A 17,534-nucleotide genomic window follows, 5' to 3' on the forward strand; every position below is an offset into this window, starting at 1 on the left:
AGATTAAGAAACTTCTATCTGCAAGTACTCACTCACTATGGTGGGATCAGCTGCAAGGCGAACTGTCCCATGCTCATGTTGATGGTTTTCTAGATACTGCCAACATGTTAGCTCTTTCTGGTGCCAATGAATTTCAAACGCGAACAGACACCCTTGATGTGGGTTTGCTAAGCAAATAGAAGAACAGGAAGAAAAGTTGCCAGGTTCAGACATCCCAGGGAAAAAGAAGCGTAAACAGCATTAGCAATCAGTGACTGATGATAATGCTGCAATAATGGGAATGGTTTTATTTCTAAATCAAATCATTTATTGCTTTGTTTCTAAAAAACAAAAAAAAACTTCTATCTGCAGACCCCTAGTTTAGATTAATTAGGAAACATTCCCGCAGGTAGTCGTAGAGCTTGAATTGTATATAAAAGCTAAAGAAAAGCTTGTAACTTTGAGTTGGTCTGGTGTGCTACTCCGACCTCCCTATAATCAGTTGCAGAAATAAACTCCCGTCTTTCCCAGTCTGTCTGTCTGCATCTCATTACTGGACCACAAGAACAAGCAGCAGGACCAGTAACACTGTAAGAATCATCCAGTAACACTGTAAGAATACTGCTTCTACCAGAGGCCAGGACTTCCCTAGGAAGATAATCTGGAGTAGCAAGGAAAGCTGCCTCCAGAGCTCTGAGAACTGGCTCAACAGGTCTCAGGGTTGTTATGTGGGCCACCTGAATAGGGGAATCAGCAGCTGCCTGGCCTCTTGTACTAACGCCTTCCCTTCTGTCTTTCCCAGGGTCCCTCAGCTACCCTAGAGTATGTATGGGAAATGCCCCATACATTTCCATCAAGAGTGATTCCCATCAGAACTGAATCTTCTACCCCCACCTCTCTATATCCAGGTAGAATCCTCCCATTTACTCAGTTCATTTCTGTTTTCCCCTAAGCCTTGCTGTTTCAGGGCTAGAGCAGCTTCCTTTGTCTTAAACCTTTAATGTCTTTTTTTCCACAGTTCTTACCACGAAACAGGCACAGTCAGAAGTTGTAACAGTATAAATGTTGTAATACCAGAAATCTCAACTCATTCCTCTCAAAACTGATCCCAATCAAAAGAGAAAGAAAAAAACCAAATCAACTTACCACTAGACATTTCCATGCCTGGAGCTATTTTTCTGGGGTTATAGGAAAGGGTAGTTCCCTCATGTACTAGTTCCCACAGAGTAGCACCAGCACCACCTCTCAGCCCCACCTCTTTACCTCCAGGTGGCCCCAAATCTCCTCTGAAAGCGGGTGGTTCAAGTATCAGCATTGCAACCTATAAGACTTGGGATGAGGTGGAGAGCGTATGGAAGGCTTAGATCAAATGTCCTGAGTGAGACAGGACCAGATTGTCCCCAGTACAAAATAACTGGGAAGCAGCTACCATAGACTTTCCTATTTTGGATTAGACCAACCCCAAGCACATGAACTAAGACTATCCGTAGCTCTTGGATTAGTCATGCCATTGAAGAGGAGGAGAAGACGCCACTGGGCTGTGCCTGGCAGGGAGTCTGGAGTTTCTGGTTTCCAAGCTCAGGAAGGCGTGAACCAGGGGAGGGGCCTCCATGCAGGGGGAGGGCTAGAAGCTGGGGCAGGATCTGTCAGCTCTGCAATGTTGCAGAAGCAGAAGCAACACAGAAAGAAGATACCAACAGCCTCCTGAAACTCACGAGAGTGGACACTCCAGTGTTGACCACCTAAGATACCACTCCTGCTCCAAAGATTACAGCTCCCTTGTCATTCTGACTCCTGGGCTTACCCTACACCCCAGAGATGGAGCAACTACTAGGAATAAAACTTGGCTGCCTGTTTGCCCTGTTGGCTCTCACTCTGGGCTGTGGCCTCACTCCCATCTGCTTCAAATGGTTCCAGATTGATGCAGCCAGAGGTATAGCCCTACCCCATCTTTGTTCCATAGCCTGAGTCTCACCTCAACCCTGTCCTGATACCTTGCTCTGATTCTCTACCATCCCCAACCTTGGGATATTGAGTGCTGCCTGCTGCTCTTTACTCACCTTTGTCTCCTCAGTGTCAAGTGGGTTGTAACTTCTGCTTTTTATTAGGTCATCACCGGCGAGTCCTCAGACTCCTGGGCTGTATTTCTGCTGGTGTTTTCCTGGGAGCAGGATTCATGCATATGACTGCTGAAGCCCTGGAGGAAATTGAATCACAGATTCAGAAGTTCATGGTGCAGGTGAGAGCAGAGATTTCAAGCCGCAGGTCTATGAGGCCAAAACGATAAACAGGACAAAGGGAAGAGAGCGGGAAAGTGATGGAGCCAAGGACATGGGTGGAACGACAAGGAAAATGACAGCTCTTTTGTGGGATGGTGAAAGCAAGTCAGATTAGGCTTTAAGGAAAACAGAATTGCTGAAGGGACAGCACAGGAAGCTGTGCTGCTCCATCCCACATCTAATTTCTGCTGCTTTCTTCTTAGAACAGATCAGCAAGTGAGAGAAATTCTTCTGGTGATGCTGATTCAGCTCATGTAAGTACCTCCCACCATCCCCTATCTGGAGAGTGAGGAGAACCAGAGAGGCCTTTCATATCCAGACCCTTTTGAGAGGAATACATGAGGAGTACCAAGAATCCCTTCTGCTCCCTAGCTCAGACATCGTAGAGGAAAAGAGGAGCAAATCCAATCCTTTTGAGTTTATAGAACGCCAGGGAAAGCCCTTGTTTTACTCTTTCATTCTTTCCCTGGATCCTCTGATATACCTCACATCATTTGCCCGTGTTTTTAACTCTACTGAGATTCTGTCCCTTAGCCCCTCTGGCAATCTTTTGTTGTTGTTGTTTTTCGTTTGTTTGTTGAGATGAAATCTCTCTGTCGCCCAGACTGGAGTACAGTGGCACAATCTCGGCTCACTGCAACCTCTGCCTTCCGAGTTCTAGTGATTTTCCTGCCTCAGCCTCCTGAGTAGCTGGGATTACAGGCACTTGCCAACACACCTGGCTAGTTTTTGTATTTTTAGTAGAGACGGGGTTTCATCATGTTGGCCAGGCTGGTCTCAATCTCCTGACCTCAAGTGATCTGCCCACTTCAGTCTCCCAAAGTGCTAAGATTACAGGCATGAGCCACTGTGTCCGGCCCACTCTGGCATTCTTGTTGTTGCACGGCCATGTCTACTCTTGGCTTCATTTCCCCTACCCTTTTATGTGTTCTGTTACCACATTTTCTCATTCTCTTCAATCTCCCAATTCCATGTCCATCCAATGTATTGCCTACCCTTCCTTTTCATCTCACAGCCCTTCTTTTTGTTTCTAGATGGAGTATCCCTATGGAGAGCTCATCATCTCCCTGGGCTTCTTTTTTGTCTTCTTTTTGGAGTCGCTGGCATTGCAGTGCTGTCCTGGGGCTGCTGGAGGATCGACAGTGCAGGACGAAGAATGGGGTGGGGCTCATATCTTCGAACTCCACAGCCATGGACATTTACCCTCACCCTCAAAGAGTCCCCTCCGAGCCCTTGTCCTCTTGCTGTCACTCTCCTTTCACTCAGTGTTTGAAGGGCTAGCTGTGGGGCTGCAGCCGACAGTAGCAGCTACCGTGCAGCTCTGCCTTGCTGTCCTGGCTCATAAGGGGCTTGTGGTGTTTGGTGTAGGAATGCGGCTAGTGCATTTAGGTACCAGCTCACGATGGGCAGTGTTCTCCATACTATTATTAGCTCTCATGTCCCCCCTGGGCCTAGCCGTAGGGCTGGCTGTGACTGGAGGGGACTCTGAAGGAGGGCGGGGCTTAGCCCAGGCTGTGTTAGAGGGTGTGGCAGCTGGTACCTTCCTGTATGTCACCTTCCTAGAAATTCTTCCACGGGAGCTAGCTAGTCCTGAGGCCCCTCTAGCTAAGTGGAGCTGTGTAGCCGCTGGTTTTGCCTTCATGGCCTTTATTGCCTTGTGGGCCTGAGAGATTCCTGGCTTTTCTGATGGACCTATTTAGGACAACCTCTCTATCCCCAGGGAGACCTCCCAAATGGCTTTGGCCCTCAGACATTTCTTTACTCAGACTAAATAGCATTCAATAGGACTGGACTGGACCCCAGGTTTCCTTTACATGAGATCCCATTTCTCACCCTGGACTAAGAAAAAGATATTTAGGTTGAGCAGCTATTAATTGGAGAATTGGTACAGAGACGCTCCAGATTTTATTCTTGTCCCGTTTATGCTACTGTGTGTAATAAAATGCCCATTTTACCCTCCTTCAGCCATTCTGGATTTCATTTCTCCTGGTTGCCTAGATGCTACCTGGCACAGGAAGTGGTGGAATGGGGAATGGGAAGGATGAGTGTTGAATGCAGTATTTTATTCTGCAATTAGGGCTCCTAGCCATCCTGTCAGTTGCAGCCACACCCCTAGACATGGCACCTTGCTAAAATTCCCCTCCCAGCTTACCCACTGTGGTTGAGAAAATGAGCCAGTTCCCAGCATTTAAAAGGAAAGAAAGTTAAAAACCGAAATGACGTGGATCAATTATGTTCCTACACTTACCATAACCACCCCATTCCCAGTACCCATTATCAGCCACCCATAACATGTCCAGGCTAAATGAAGATCAGGCAGAATGGAACCTATCTCCATTAGGTTCCTGTTTTTTCACACTGAGCCCTGTGTGGCCTCAGGGACACTATTGCTCTTCTTTGAGCTTCTATCTCCTTCCAGCTGCCTTGTGTTGAGGGATTAAAAAGCAGTGTGCTTGGAGAGGGAGAAAGGTGCTAGATATTAAAATAAATGCCTGGGGTGATTACTTGGCTCTTGCAGGACTCACTGGCTTTCCTCCTGCCTGTCTTACCAATTGTCTTTCCATCTAAGTAACCCCTACAATGTGTTGTTTCTCTTAAAAACTGCTGAGGACAAATACGAAAGCAGGTTAGCTGGAATTGGTAGGAACAGGATGGCTATTGCATAGCCCCCAACTCATGAGATGGAGGAATATCTCAAACTTAGTGGAGAAATGGGGAAAGAGAAAGCGTGCCCTGTGAGTTCAGTTACCCTCACAAGTTGGCCCTTTCTAGTATTTTCAGCATGGAAGCCCAAGTACCTTAACATGGACATTCATTCTTCTCAGTCTCTGTCTCCTTTCGATCCTGTTCCCCTTCCTACAAAGTAAGAAATACAAGCCTCCTCATAGGCCCAGTTTACACACCCAGAGATCAGTGAGAAGGCAAGCTTCAGGCAAAAATGATAGAGAGAGAGAGAGGGAGAGATGATAGATATGTCTAACGCAGGAAATCATTTCCCTAAAGCACCATAGTATTGTGTTTTCTTTCCATTTAGTGTTAAATGCAGTAACATGTAATACACTCAGAACAGTTGTCCAGTGTGTAGTAGTTTCTACTGTAATAGTTTCTACACTGAACAACGGCTGTGTGCCAGGTACTATTGTGGCAGGCCAGGTTTCACTAACGCAAGACTCCATCACATTTTCGTCTCACAGCCCTTCTTTTTGTTTCTAGATGGAGTATCCCTGTCACCTGCTTATTTTGTTTCCAGTCAAGCAAAACAAGGGGCTTATCTCCCTCACAGATCAGCATATGAGATATGCTTCAGATATGTTTGCCTGTCAGACCCATAAACACAACAAGATATGCCAGCTGCAATGGAAGAGAAGCCCTGTTTCAGTTCGTGGATTACAGACGGCAACTGGTTAGGTTAAATACTAAAAGCTAAGAAAAAGCCAGTGCCTATACAAGGGCCGTAATGTAACAAAAGCCCATCAAGAGTTTTGATTAGACCTTTCCTGGCAAAACTTAAAGCATGACAAAATAACGAAGGAATTCTTAACAGGACCCATTTAGGATTAAACAAGTTTTATTGAGGGTCTGAAGAAACTCCCCAGGCCTCCACAAACAAGTTTACTGGGCATCTGAAGGAACTCCCCAAACCTCTGTGATTTAGCAGGAGACAAGATAAGGGCAACCACCCCAGCATCTAGACCCGTTTAGATTAAGCTTACTGAGGCTCCAGGAGTAGGTCTGCCGGACTCAGACCTTAGTTATAGATGAAAAGAAGTTAATCGCTTATGTCTTTAGACGAATGCACCGCACTCACACGTAGACATATAGCTTAGAAGGTATATAAGCTCTGAAAAACTTTGTAATTTTGAGTTGGTCTGGTGATAATTTCCAGGCCTTCTCCCTGTAACCGATTACAGAAATAAAAACTCTCTTTCTGCCCAGTTCATCGGCATCTCATTATTTGGCCATGAGAAATAGCAGCGTGACCCTCTGTTTGGTCTGGGAACAAAATTTGGAGAGCCAGCCAGGAGATAAGGATAGTGCTGCCTTCAATGGCCGGCAGCTTGCGACGAGACAGTCTTCAGGAGGATCCCAGCAGCTGTGGGGTGAGGTTTCCCCCGGGGACCCTCCAGAGGGCTGTTCCATGTGCAAATCTGCACATCCCTTTCACTACTGGGGAAGAACAGAGGTCAGGAGCGGAGAGGCTCAAAGGGTGAGTTAACTGGATCATATGCCAGGAGCCTATTGTTTTCCTATCTGGGCTTGTGAAGCCATTTGTCCGGTACCACCAAGGGAAGCAATAGGGCTCGTTCATACACCTGCTTTGCATTTTGGTCGAGATCAGGTTTTGAGTTAGTTTTGAGTCTCTTTTGCCTGACTGCACTCCCCCTTGAAATCTGTCTCCACTTGTTTGTGTGTCTGTCTTGTTCCTTTAGATACCATGTAAACTTGAAAACGGGAAGTATTGGGTCCATTCCTGCTGGGAGGCCTCTGGGAAGGAGAAAGGTTTTTTTAGAAGCTCAATAGTTGAGAGTCAGCTTAATTAAAAGCTACCATCCAAAATGTGTATGCGTATATGTGTGTGTGTGCATGTTTGTATTTAAAAGGCCTTCAGGTTTTTGTTTATTTCTCACCTAGGACCTTGTTTTTTTTGAGCAAAAGTTTTTTCTTCACAGTTGACTGAATCCTGTTTTCTTCATTAATGGCTATTACAACAGAACCTACTCTGGGGTTTTTAAGAAAACGTGTAATTTAGATGCTTAGAAATGTCTTTGTTTGGAAAAAAAAATTAAGTGCACTGTAAAAGCATCAAATGGTCTAGCCTCATAATAATTCTCCCCTTTTGAAAACCCAGGATTCAGTGTGGGGTCTGCCCAGAGCTCAAAGGTCCAGTTAAAAAATAGGAAAAGGAAGGCTTATGAATTTATAAAATATACTTCTATTGGCATGCCTAATACGTCTAGGTATTTATGTCTTATGTACACCATGTTTCACTACTGAAAAATATAAAAGAGTTCTAATTTACTGACTCAAAGAAGAAATAAAAGCACTTACAAACTTTAATAGAAAAAAGGAAAGACTAGTCAAGTGCTTTTTCAAGTTTATGTGACTTAAGTAAAATCCTTAATAAATAAGCTAGCTTTAAAAATTATTGGTAAAGTAATGTTAGAAATGTCTTAAGAGTTGCCAGCATACATTTTTGTTTGCATTTATTAACCAAGCAATTTCATACTTATCTCTGCCAAATACTATAAAGTGTCAAAATTTGGCATGGAGGCTACAAAACTATAACCCAGCCCAAAACAGAATGATCTTTGCTTGTGTAGTTTTTAAGAATAAAACATTAATATTGGTTTAATGAAGATAGCTACATCTTGAATTATTTAGTAAAATACTCTAACTTCTGATCTTGTGGCCTTAGGTAGTCTAGTCCACAGACATGAAGAAAGTTTGTTCTGGGAAAGGACTGTTATCATCTTTGTTTCAAAGCTAAACTATAAACTAAGTTAATAAACAAGAATAGCTTGTAGATTAGACGCAAAATGGAGTCAGGTCAGATCATTTTCACTGTCTCAGTTATAATTTTGCAATGGCGGCTTCAAAACTTTGAATGATGACTATTGTAGTTTTCATAAATAATCCAGGTAAATGATTAAAATAATTAGATAAATGCAATTGGATAAATACTTGTAAATAACTTGTCAAAATTTAGAATCTAAAATTATATTAAACAACAGATATCTCATTATTTGGGTATTTTCCAATAACAATATATTGTAGGAAAACATTCTTTCTAAAGATTGTGTCTTTTTTAAAGGGTAACTAATTTTTGTCTAATTCAAAGCTTATTTAAAGATTATATACAAAACAAGGTAAAAGAAACCAGGGAATAAAAGAGATATAAAGAAAGCTATAAAAATAAATAGAGTTTTAAAGATTATTGGTAAAATAAAAATATCTTCAAAAATGTAAGCCTTTGGTCTAAATTATGCAGGTCAAATATTAGGTTTGCGAAATGCTTTAGTCCATAAACTGCTTCTTTGACTTAAAAATTGTTCAATTTATTTTGGCGGGTTAAATTCTAGATAAGGCCTGGGGACATGTAAAATTAGCCATGCCCCCTAGCTGTGCAAAAAGGTATTAAAGAAAAGAATTTATATAAGAAACGATCTTGTTCGCGCCACTGCACTCCAGCCTGGACGACAGAGCAAGACTCCGTCTCAAAAAAAAAAAAAAAAAGGGATCTTGTATGGTACATTCTTGTCCTAAAGTAAAATAACTGCTTGTTTAAAGAGAGGGATGTTTAGGACAAGTCAGAAAGTCAAGACATGTCAGAGATTGTCTGTGTAAGTCATGAAAGTTTTTTTTTTTTTTTTTTTTTTGAGATGGAGTCTTGCTCTGTCACTCAGGCTGGAGTGCAATGGCACTATCTCGGCTCACTGCAACATCTGCCTCCCGGGTTCAAGTGATTCCCCTGCCCCAGCCTCCCGAGTAGCTGGGATTACAGGCACCCGCCATCATGCCCAGATAATGTTTGTATTTTTGTAGAGATGAGGTTTTACCATGTTGGCCAAGCTGGTCTTGAACTCCTGACCTCAGGTGATCTGGCCACCTCAGCCTCCCAAAGTGCTGGGATTATAGGCATGAGCCGCTGCACCTGGCCTGTGAAAGAATTTATGAAAGGGAATTTATGCAAGAAATGTTGTACAATTTAAAGGTGATTAGGCCTCCTAAATGCTTTATAAAATGCTACTATGACTCTTAGCTGTACAACTTGCCAGCTTTACAGCTAGGTAAGGCCTGGGACACATGGAGTTAGATGCTGGAATAAGTCAGACCTTATCTGCATTTCTGTCTAGGTCCTAGGCTCCACACCTAGTACACAGTTAAAATCCCAGACTTACCAAGGTTTTCACCAAAAGTAAAGGTTGCTAAGAGTTAACAGTGTAACATGTATTTTAAGACTACTGAAGAAAGAGTTTACATGCCAGGTGTGTAAGGAAAGTAAAATATACTTTTGGTAAAAGATTATAAGGATGCATGAGATTGTGGATTTTTGCCTAGATTAAAAGGTTAAAGGATTGTTTTAAATTGGATACAATAAAGATAAAGGTTTAAGCAAGTTGTGGAAGGTTAATTGTAGAGGAAATTCTGTGTGTAAAATATTGGCTAAAGTTAAAAGGGAATCATCCAGTTTTTTCTGTAAATCGAGCATTGAAATAAAAGCACAATGGGTTTCTCTTAGAGCACTAACTTGCTCTTTAACAAAAATTGTAAAGGGTTATAAAAAGTCTATAAAAATCTTACCTTGTGGTGAAACATTAAAATTGGGTAAACATGTCTATAAGGATTTATTAAGAATTGGGTTTAACATCCATAGTACACTAATGTAAAGGTAAAGTTTGACTTATTTGGTATGAAAATTATACAGGAAGCATTGTCAAATATGAAATGGTGTTTGGCTTTCTTTGGGTTATATTTGTGTAAATATGTTATTGGTATGTGTTCCAAAGTTATGGGAGACTCCTATAATTCTGATACATCTTAGTGTATGTTATCAGTAATAATTATAATTGTTATGTTAAATTATTGTGTGACACAGAGGTAACAGATTTTCTTGTCAGTTGTGTCTCTTTTTTTTTTTTTTTTTTTTTGAGGCAGAGTCTCACTCTGTCACCCAGGCTGTAGTGCAGTGGTGAGATCTCGGCTCACTGAAACTTCTGCCGCCAGGTTGAAGCAATTCTCCTGCTTCAGCCTCCTGAGTAGCTGGGACTACAGGCACGTGCCACCACGCCCAGCTAATTTTTGTATTTTTAGTAAAGACAGGGTTTCACCATGTTGGCCAGGCTGGTCTTGAACTCCTGACCTCATGATCCACCCACCTCAGCCTCCCAAAGTGCTGGGATTACAGGCGTGAGCCACCGCAGCTGGCCGTCAACTGTGTCTTTAACTATGGCTACCCTAAAAATTTTTGTTATCTGTAAGCAATTGTTGTCTTGTTTTCATCCTCTTTTGAAGGTGGTTTTATAATCAGCTATAAAGCTCTAACAAGGCTGGGCACGGTAGCTCACGCCTGTAATCCCAGCACTTTGGGAGGCCAAGGAGGGTGGATCACCTGAGGTCAGAGTTCAAGACCAGCCTGGCCAACACGTTGAAACTCCGTCTCTACTAAAAATAACAAAAATTAGCCAGGCATGGTGGTACATGCCTGTAGTCCCAGCTACTCAGGAGGCTGAGGCAGGAGAATAGCTCAGGAGGCAGAGGTTGCAGTGAACTGAGATCACACCACTGCACTCCAGCCTGGGTGACAGAGTAAGACTCCATCTCAAAAAAAAAAAAAAAAAAAAAAAGCTGTACTAGGTGCTCTTGATTGCAGATTTCTGATAACTTTTGAGATTGTGACATCAGAATAGAGGAAAAACGTTCAGGACTCTTGAAGAGCTAAAATTTTCATTAATATCAAGCAGGATAGGAATTAACTGCATGAACTGAACTAACAGGAGACTGGAGTGATCTTGTTGACATTTTGCTTAGAATATTGCTAATCTTTTGTTTTGCTTTTCAAAGTCGAAGAAACTTTTCTTTTGAGCTATTGACAGCTTTTAACAATTTAGTATACTCCCATGAACAAAATTTAGAGCATACTTTTTTCTCTCTACCTGATTTTCTCCAGAATTTGGAAACTGTCTGTGATCATTCTTAAGTTATGGCAATAGAGTTATTCGCATAAGTGCAGTAAGAATCTGTTTTCTTTTGTAACGGGCCACAGTTGGAAAAACGTTATTTTTACCAAGGCTTTGACTGGAATGATGCGCTTTCCTTTAAGGAATCAAACCTGACTTATGAACCCAATAAAGCCCTTGGGAAACTGGCCTCATATTCTGTGTACACAGTCCCTGTACAGGGTTTCTGACCTGTAGTAAGTAAAAAATGTCACTTTCTGACAGGGCAGGAACCCTAAGGTATCTTGGAACCTCAAGAGGAGAGGAATTCACCCAACTCATAGGTATTTGATGGTACAAATCCATGGCTGGGCTTGGCTTTAAAAAGGTCTTATGTCAGATTCCTTCTATGGAACAAAGTTCCATGAAAGCCAGTTCAAAAGGCCTATGTGAAAAATAATTATTCTTGCTGCACTTTATGCAAATAATCTGGCCAAGTATAATAAAGCTCACCAGTCCTATCATGATTTGTCTAATAAAAATGGGAAACTGGAGAAGGAAAAATTGTTTCAAAACTATAGTACACCTGTTGTTAAATTCTAGTGTTGCCTGATGCTTTTCAGTTTTTATTATTTTCTACAGTTTGGATTAAATTCTAATTTTTCTGACTACAAGTCTGCAAATAATGTTTTCAATTTTTTCCTTTTGCTTTTCCTTTTTCCCCATTTTTCCTAACTGAAAATCATTGAAACCTAAGCTGTGCTTTCTTAAAGCCCTGTGAACGGAAGACTAGACAACTTACATTTCAGAAGAAAACAGCAGCAACCTATTTATATGTATTGCTGTTGCATACTATTATGTTTCATCGGGCACTGCCTCTAATCCCCCCAAACAGAGAGTGCTACTGGGAACAAATCAACCTCTTCCACCCCAGTGCTGCGTTCGGTGCCCCATAACGATGACCCTCTCTCAGCAGAAAGTAGCCAGAAAGATTGCAATGCCCCATCTCCCTACGATTCTCATGATAAATAAATATACAAGCATGATAGAAATCATGCACAAATTGACAGTGGGGATTGTAGCAGGCCCCGCTTCACTAATGCAGGCCTCCATCACAACTGTTTCAGCACTGACTGGGTAGTTAAGTTAAATATTAAAAGCCAGTGCCCTTATACAAAGGCTGTAATATAACAAAAGCCCATCAAGAGTTTTGCTTAGGCCTTTCTTGGGCCTTAAAGCATGACAAAATAACGAAGGAATTCTTAACAGGACCCATTTAGGATTAAACAGGTTTTATTGGATGTCTGAAGAAATTTCCCAGGCCTCCACAAACAAGTTTATTGGAGGTCTGAAGGAACTCCCCAAACCTCTGTGATTTAGCAGGAGACAAGATAAGGGTAATCATCCCAGCATCTAGACCCATTTAGATTAAGTAAACTTACTGAAGCTCCAGAGGTAGGTTTTCCGGACTCAGACCTTAGTTATAGATTAAAAGAAGTTAATCACTTATGTCTTTAGACGAATGCATGCTTACACGTAGACATATAGCTTAGAAGGTATATAAGCTCTGAAAAACTTTGTAATTTTGAGTTGGTCTGGCGATAATTTCCAGGCCATCTCCCTGTAACCGATTACAGAGATAAAACTCTCTTTCTCCCCAGTTCATCTGCATCTCGTTATTGGGCCACAAGAAATAGCAGGCCGACCCTCAGTTTGGTCCAGGAACACTATAGTATTGCTTTCACATACATTATCATTGAGAATGACACCAAACCAGGTGCTTATTTAAAGAAAGGAGGAGGCTGGGCATGGTGGCTCACGCCTGTAATCCCAGCACTTTGGGAGGCTGAGTTGGGTGGATCACTTGAGGTCAGGAGTTCAGCCCCAGCCTGGCCAACGTGGTGAAACCCTGTCTCCACTAAAAATACAAAAAGTAGCCAGGCATGGTGGCGTGTGCCTGTAGTCCCAGCTACTCAGGAGGCTGAGGCAGGAGAATCGCTTGAACCCGGGAGGTGGAGGTCACAGTGAGCTGAGATCACACCACTGCACTCCATACTGGGCAACAGACAGAGTGAGACTCTGTCTCAAAAAAAAATAGAATAAAAATAAAATAACGAAAGGAGGGGATGACCCCCTGTGTATAGAATGCTAAATACCACACAGCTACACACTCCCATTTGTTGCTTCTAGTTCTAGTCAAAGACTACTTGAAACTCCTAGAAAGCAATAATTTCCTTAGACAATCCACAATCCCTGGGGGCTTGGAATGTAAATGGATGAACAAATGCCTGAAGGTACCTGATTAACTCAATATTTCATAACCTCAACAGGTAGACATTATCTCCACAGTAAGTCCATGGAAACTGGCATTCAGAAAAGTTAAATAATTTGATCACAGAGCTAGCTGGGTTTCAAGCCCATGTTTCCGTGATTCTAAGAAAACTTCAATGTATAGATTCTCTTCTCCCTCATTATCTTTTCCTTACCACATCCGCCCATCTCCCCAGCCTATATGTTAGGATCCCAGAAGAAAGCAGATAGTACATTAGATGATTGAGGTGATATTAATAAAGGGAGTATTTAGGAAGGTGTGGGTTTGAACAAAGCAACAAATCATGGGGCAACACCCTGGGACTGAATAAAAACAATGCTATTACCTAGGCTGAAGAGAAGGGAGCAGTTGTCAGAAACTAGACAGGGCCGTCCAACACGAGCTGTGGCCTTTGGTGGAGGGATGCAGCCAACTTGCAGGGACCCAACAAGGAGGAACCAGGGGAAAAAATTTACTCTCCTACTCTTTGATCTCCTGCCAAACCCAAACAGAAGCCAGAGGACAAAAATCTCTGTTGGTGCATTGCAGCCAGGTAAGCCTCATGGGGCACAGAGCATAATACCCAGATGTAAACGGGCAAGCAGAAGGTGTTCCACATACCATCCATTCTCTGCTACTTTCAACTTGAGTGATCTTGCTAGGACTTTGGGAGGGATGAATTGAAAGGTACAAATGTATGCGAAAGCTAGAGAGCTATTTCTAGTACAGAGGATTTGTATGGCTGCAGAAAGGAGACTGAAGGAGAAGTACATTAGACTGTTGGAGCTCCTCACCATGTTCTGGGTCACTACCGGCATTTGAGGTAAATGAGGTAGAGCTTGGGATATGTCAGGCATAGGTGGATGAGTCCTGAACTTTCTGCCTCCTTCTATCCCAGGAGCCCTTGGATTCCTGCTTTAGTCTCCTCTGTCCTCAGCCATCAATGCTTTCTTTCCTTTCCATGGCTATTTCCTTTCCTTTTCCCAAAATTCTTACCAACCAGGAACAGAACCGTCTTTAGTTTGAACCATATTGTTTCAAGAGCTAGAATAAAACTAGAGAATGGCTCATGTAGAGAATATCAGGGAGAACATCAGGACTAGGAAACTGAAATAACCTTTTGATTGTTTTCAGAAGATATGAATTCCCAGCAAGGAGCCAGAGAGGGTTATACAGAAGAAGAAGATGAATGTGATTTCTGAATGAGATTAAAACAAGAAAGGCTGGAATAAGAACAGGCATAAGAACCCTAGGACAGGAAGGAGAGCCGAGATGCCCAGGGCATGGTGACTACAAACCTGATTCAGGAGTAAGCCTTGATTCACTCAGCCCTAAGAGATAGCTTATAACAAATGGTAACTAGAATGGTGAGAGCTGAAAAAATTAAAAAAGAAGGAAAAGGCGAGGCACAGTGGCACACGCCTGTAATCCCAGCACTTTGGGAGGCCAAGGCAGGCGTGTCGCTTGAGTTAAGGAGTTCAACACCAGCCCAGGCAATATGGCAAAACCCCATCTCTACAAAAAAAAAAAAAAATATATATATATATATATATACACACACACACAAAAAATACAAAAAACTAGCTGGGCATGGTGGTGCCCACCTGTAGTCCCAGCTACTTGGGAGGCTGAGGTGAGAGGATTGTTTGAGCCTGGGAGACGGAGGTTGCAATGAGCTGAGATTGCACCACTGCACTCCAGTCTGGGCAGCAGAGTGAGGCTCTGTCTCCAAAAAAAAAAAAAAATCAGAGGAAGGACATGCAGGATGGGAAAAGGGATGAGGGAAAACTAGTTGGAATAGTCAGGAGAGGATTTATGTAGAGCATTCTCAAGTCTCCCCAATCCCTGTCGTCTGTCCCTACCCCTCATTCTCCACTCCACACATGTACTTTGTATATACTTAAAGAGGAAGAATATAGAACAACGATACCTCCAACTGCCCTCCTAGAGCCAGCATTCCATTTCTGCCACCAGTACATTTTTCTCTAAAGTAACCCTTTGGAACTCATCTTTCCTTTGCTTTCAAGCTGAGGGTTTGATTTGAATATTGCAGTTGTAGGATGACAATGTGTAAAGAAAGAGAGATGGGGAATAGCATCAGAGAGAAACCAGAGTTTTGGGAGTAGTGTGGGAGGTCAGTCAGAGATCAACACACAAGCACAAGACACATCCAGGAACAAAAACCAAAGAGCTCCAGACAAACTCTTACGAGAGTTTGTGCCACTTCACCTCACCCTGAAGGACAATTTTAGAATGTCTTGCCACCCTCACCGCAAGAAACAGTCCCTTGCTCCTGCCTCTGGTCTGATAAGGTACAAGGAACAGCTGCCAGAGTGTGAGTGGGTTTGTATGTGTGAGTGTGACAACCAGCCAGACACCCTCTCGTTCCCCCCGACTGACCTGAGCGGGGAGCCCATTGCCACTAGCAAGGGGGAAGCAAAAGAGGTGCAGAGAGGGATGACACCTGAAACCCCAGGCACCAGTGTGGGAATGCTTATAAAATGCTGGTTGTTGATTTTTAAAAATTTTAAATTGTGTTCTTTGTTACTGTCTTCAGAGTTGTTGAATGTCAAATACACAGGACATTCTACTTTTACTATGTATTTATCCAATTAGTGGGAAATTCTGATATTAGTGAGGAGAGAGGGTACAAACAAATGACATTGCTCTGGGCACTATTTGCCCTCACCATACCCTGGCCTCTAGTCAGAACTGACTCTCACTTTCTAGTTAGTCCTAAAATTGCTCTAGAAAGGTGGTGTCTCCCAGCCAGGCACAGTGGCTCATGCCTGTAACCCCAGCACTTTGAGAGGCTGGGGCGGGTGGATCACTTGAACTCAGGAGTTTGAGACTAGCTTGGACAACATGGGAAAAACCTGTCTCTACCAAAAAAATAAATACACACACACACACACACACACACACATATATATATATTTACACTATATATACATATATACACATATATACATAAATACACATCTATATATACACACACAAAAATATATATATTTATATATACACAAAAAGCTAGCTGGGCATGGTGGCGCGCACCTGTGGTCCCAGCTACTCAGGAGGCTGAGATTGGAGAATTGCTTGAGCCCAGGAGGCAGAGGTTGCACTGAGCAGACATTGCACCACTGCACTCCAGCCTGGGTGACAGAGTGAGACCCTGTCTGAAAAAAAGAAAGAGAAGAAAGAAGAAAAAGAAAAGAAAGAGAGAAAGAAAGGAAGGAAGAAAGAAAGAGAGAGAAAGAAAGAGAGAGAAGGAAAGAAAGAAGAAAAAGAAGGAAAGAAGAAAGAAAGAAGGAAAAGAGAGAAAGAAGGAAGGAAAGAAGAAAGAGAAAGAAAGAAAGAAAGAAAGAAAGAAAGAAAGAAAGAAAAGAAAGAAAGAAGAAAGAGAAGGAAAAAGAGGAAGGAAGGTGGTGTCTCGCACTCCAGTATTTTCCCTTACCATTCATATACTGTCTTATGGCTAACATCCATCCCTCCTACTGCAGGTTCTGTGTACCATCAGAGACTCACCCTTTAAAATCTCTTCGTGAAATCCAGAATTTTCAAGCTGAAACCATAAGGCTCTTTTCACTCTGTTTTTGTTTTACTCTCTTTCCCATTGAATCTTCTCTTAGCTATCTTGGGATTTTGTCCCTAAAGTCTGGGAAATACTCACGTTCCTTGACAATAAGGGGAAGAGAGAAACAGGGGTCCTAAACCTGAAGCAGAGACAAAAAGTAGGGAGTCTGTGGTTCTGCTTCTGTAAAATCACCTCTCCTCTCCTCTAAGAGGAGACCAGCTCTGATCTTGAAAATCTTGAAAATGGTCAAGATCAATGGCCAATCATGATATTAGGACCTCCTTCCTATAGAGCTACTACACAGAACCACAAAGCACAATGGAGCTGTAAGACCGAGGAAACACCAAGGGACCTGGGAACTGGGGAAAGTTATTAAGAACCACGTCAACCACAAGGGGGCACTGTGACCCCATGGGCTAAACTGGAATGTTTAGCTGATTGACATGGAAATGGGACATGGAATACGCTCTTGATTCTTGAGCTTTTCGTCGCTCTCCAACAGAGTAGAGAGGTCAGTCAAGGACAAAACCCCCACCCCACGACTAGCTCCCAGCAGAGGGCATCTTTCTCTCTACCAAACTCAGATTTCTTATGCAGAGACATCTATGGGAAAGACACAGTCATCACCCATTTGACACACCCACCTACATGATAGATGTGTATGCACACACTCACCTATCTACACATACATGTAATGTGCTCCCATTTCTAGAGATTGCCCTGCTGACAGTGTT

The 17,534-nt window shown here is 42.6% G+C and overlaps 1 protein-coding gene across 1 annotated transcript; it reads left to right on the top strand.

Moving 5' to 3' along the window:
- The first annotated feature begins 1,709 nt into the window (after positions 1 to 1,709).
- Positions 1,710 to 4,217, top strand: SLC39A2 (solute carrier family 39 member 2). The gene is made up of 4 exons (XM_520676.8): positions 1,710 to 1,912; positions 2,088 to 2,218; positions 2,462 to 2,512; positions 3,293 to 4,217. The coding sequence occupies exons 1-4, from the start codon at positions 1,798 to 1,800 to the stop codon at positions 3,923 to 3,925; spliced, it is 930 nt and encodes a 309-aa protein (XP_520676.2). The 5' UTR covers positions 1,710 to 1,797; the 3' UTR covers positions 3,926 to 4,217.
- Positions 4,218 to 17,534: the final 13,317 nt, after the last annotated feature.

The sequence above is a fragment of the Pan troglodytes genome, chromosome 15, assembly GCF_028858775.2.
Source record: "Pan troglodytes isolate AG18354 chromosome 15, NHGRI_mPanTro3-v2.0_pri, whole genome shotgun sequence".
Lineage (NCBI taxonomy): Eukaryota > Metazoa > Chordata > Mammalia > Primates > Hominidae > Pan > Pan troglodytes.

Excerpts from the sequence above, each read along its gene's own strand:
- SLC39A2 (XM_520676.8), top strand. The coding sequence starts at position 1,798 with ATGGAGCAACTACTAGGAATAAAACTTGGCTGCCTGTTTGCCCTGTTG. Across the intron at positions 1,913-2,087 it reads CCAGATTGATGCAGCCAGAG|GTCATCACCGGCGAGTCCTC; the intron begins GTATAGCCCTAC and ends GCTTTTTATTAG. Across the intron at positions 2,513-3,292 it reads GTGATGCTGATTCAGCTCAT|ATGGAGTATCCCTATGGAGA; the intron begins GTAAGTACCTCC and ends TTTTGTTTCTAG.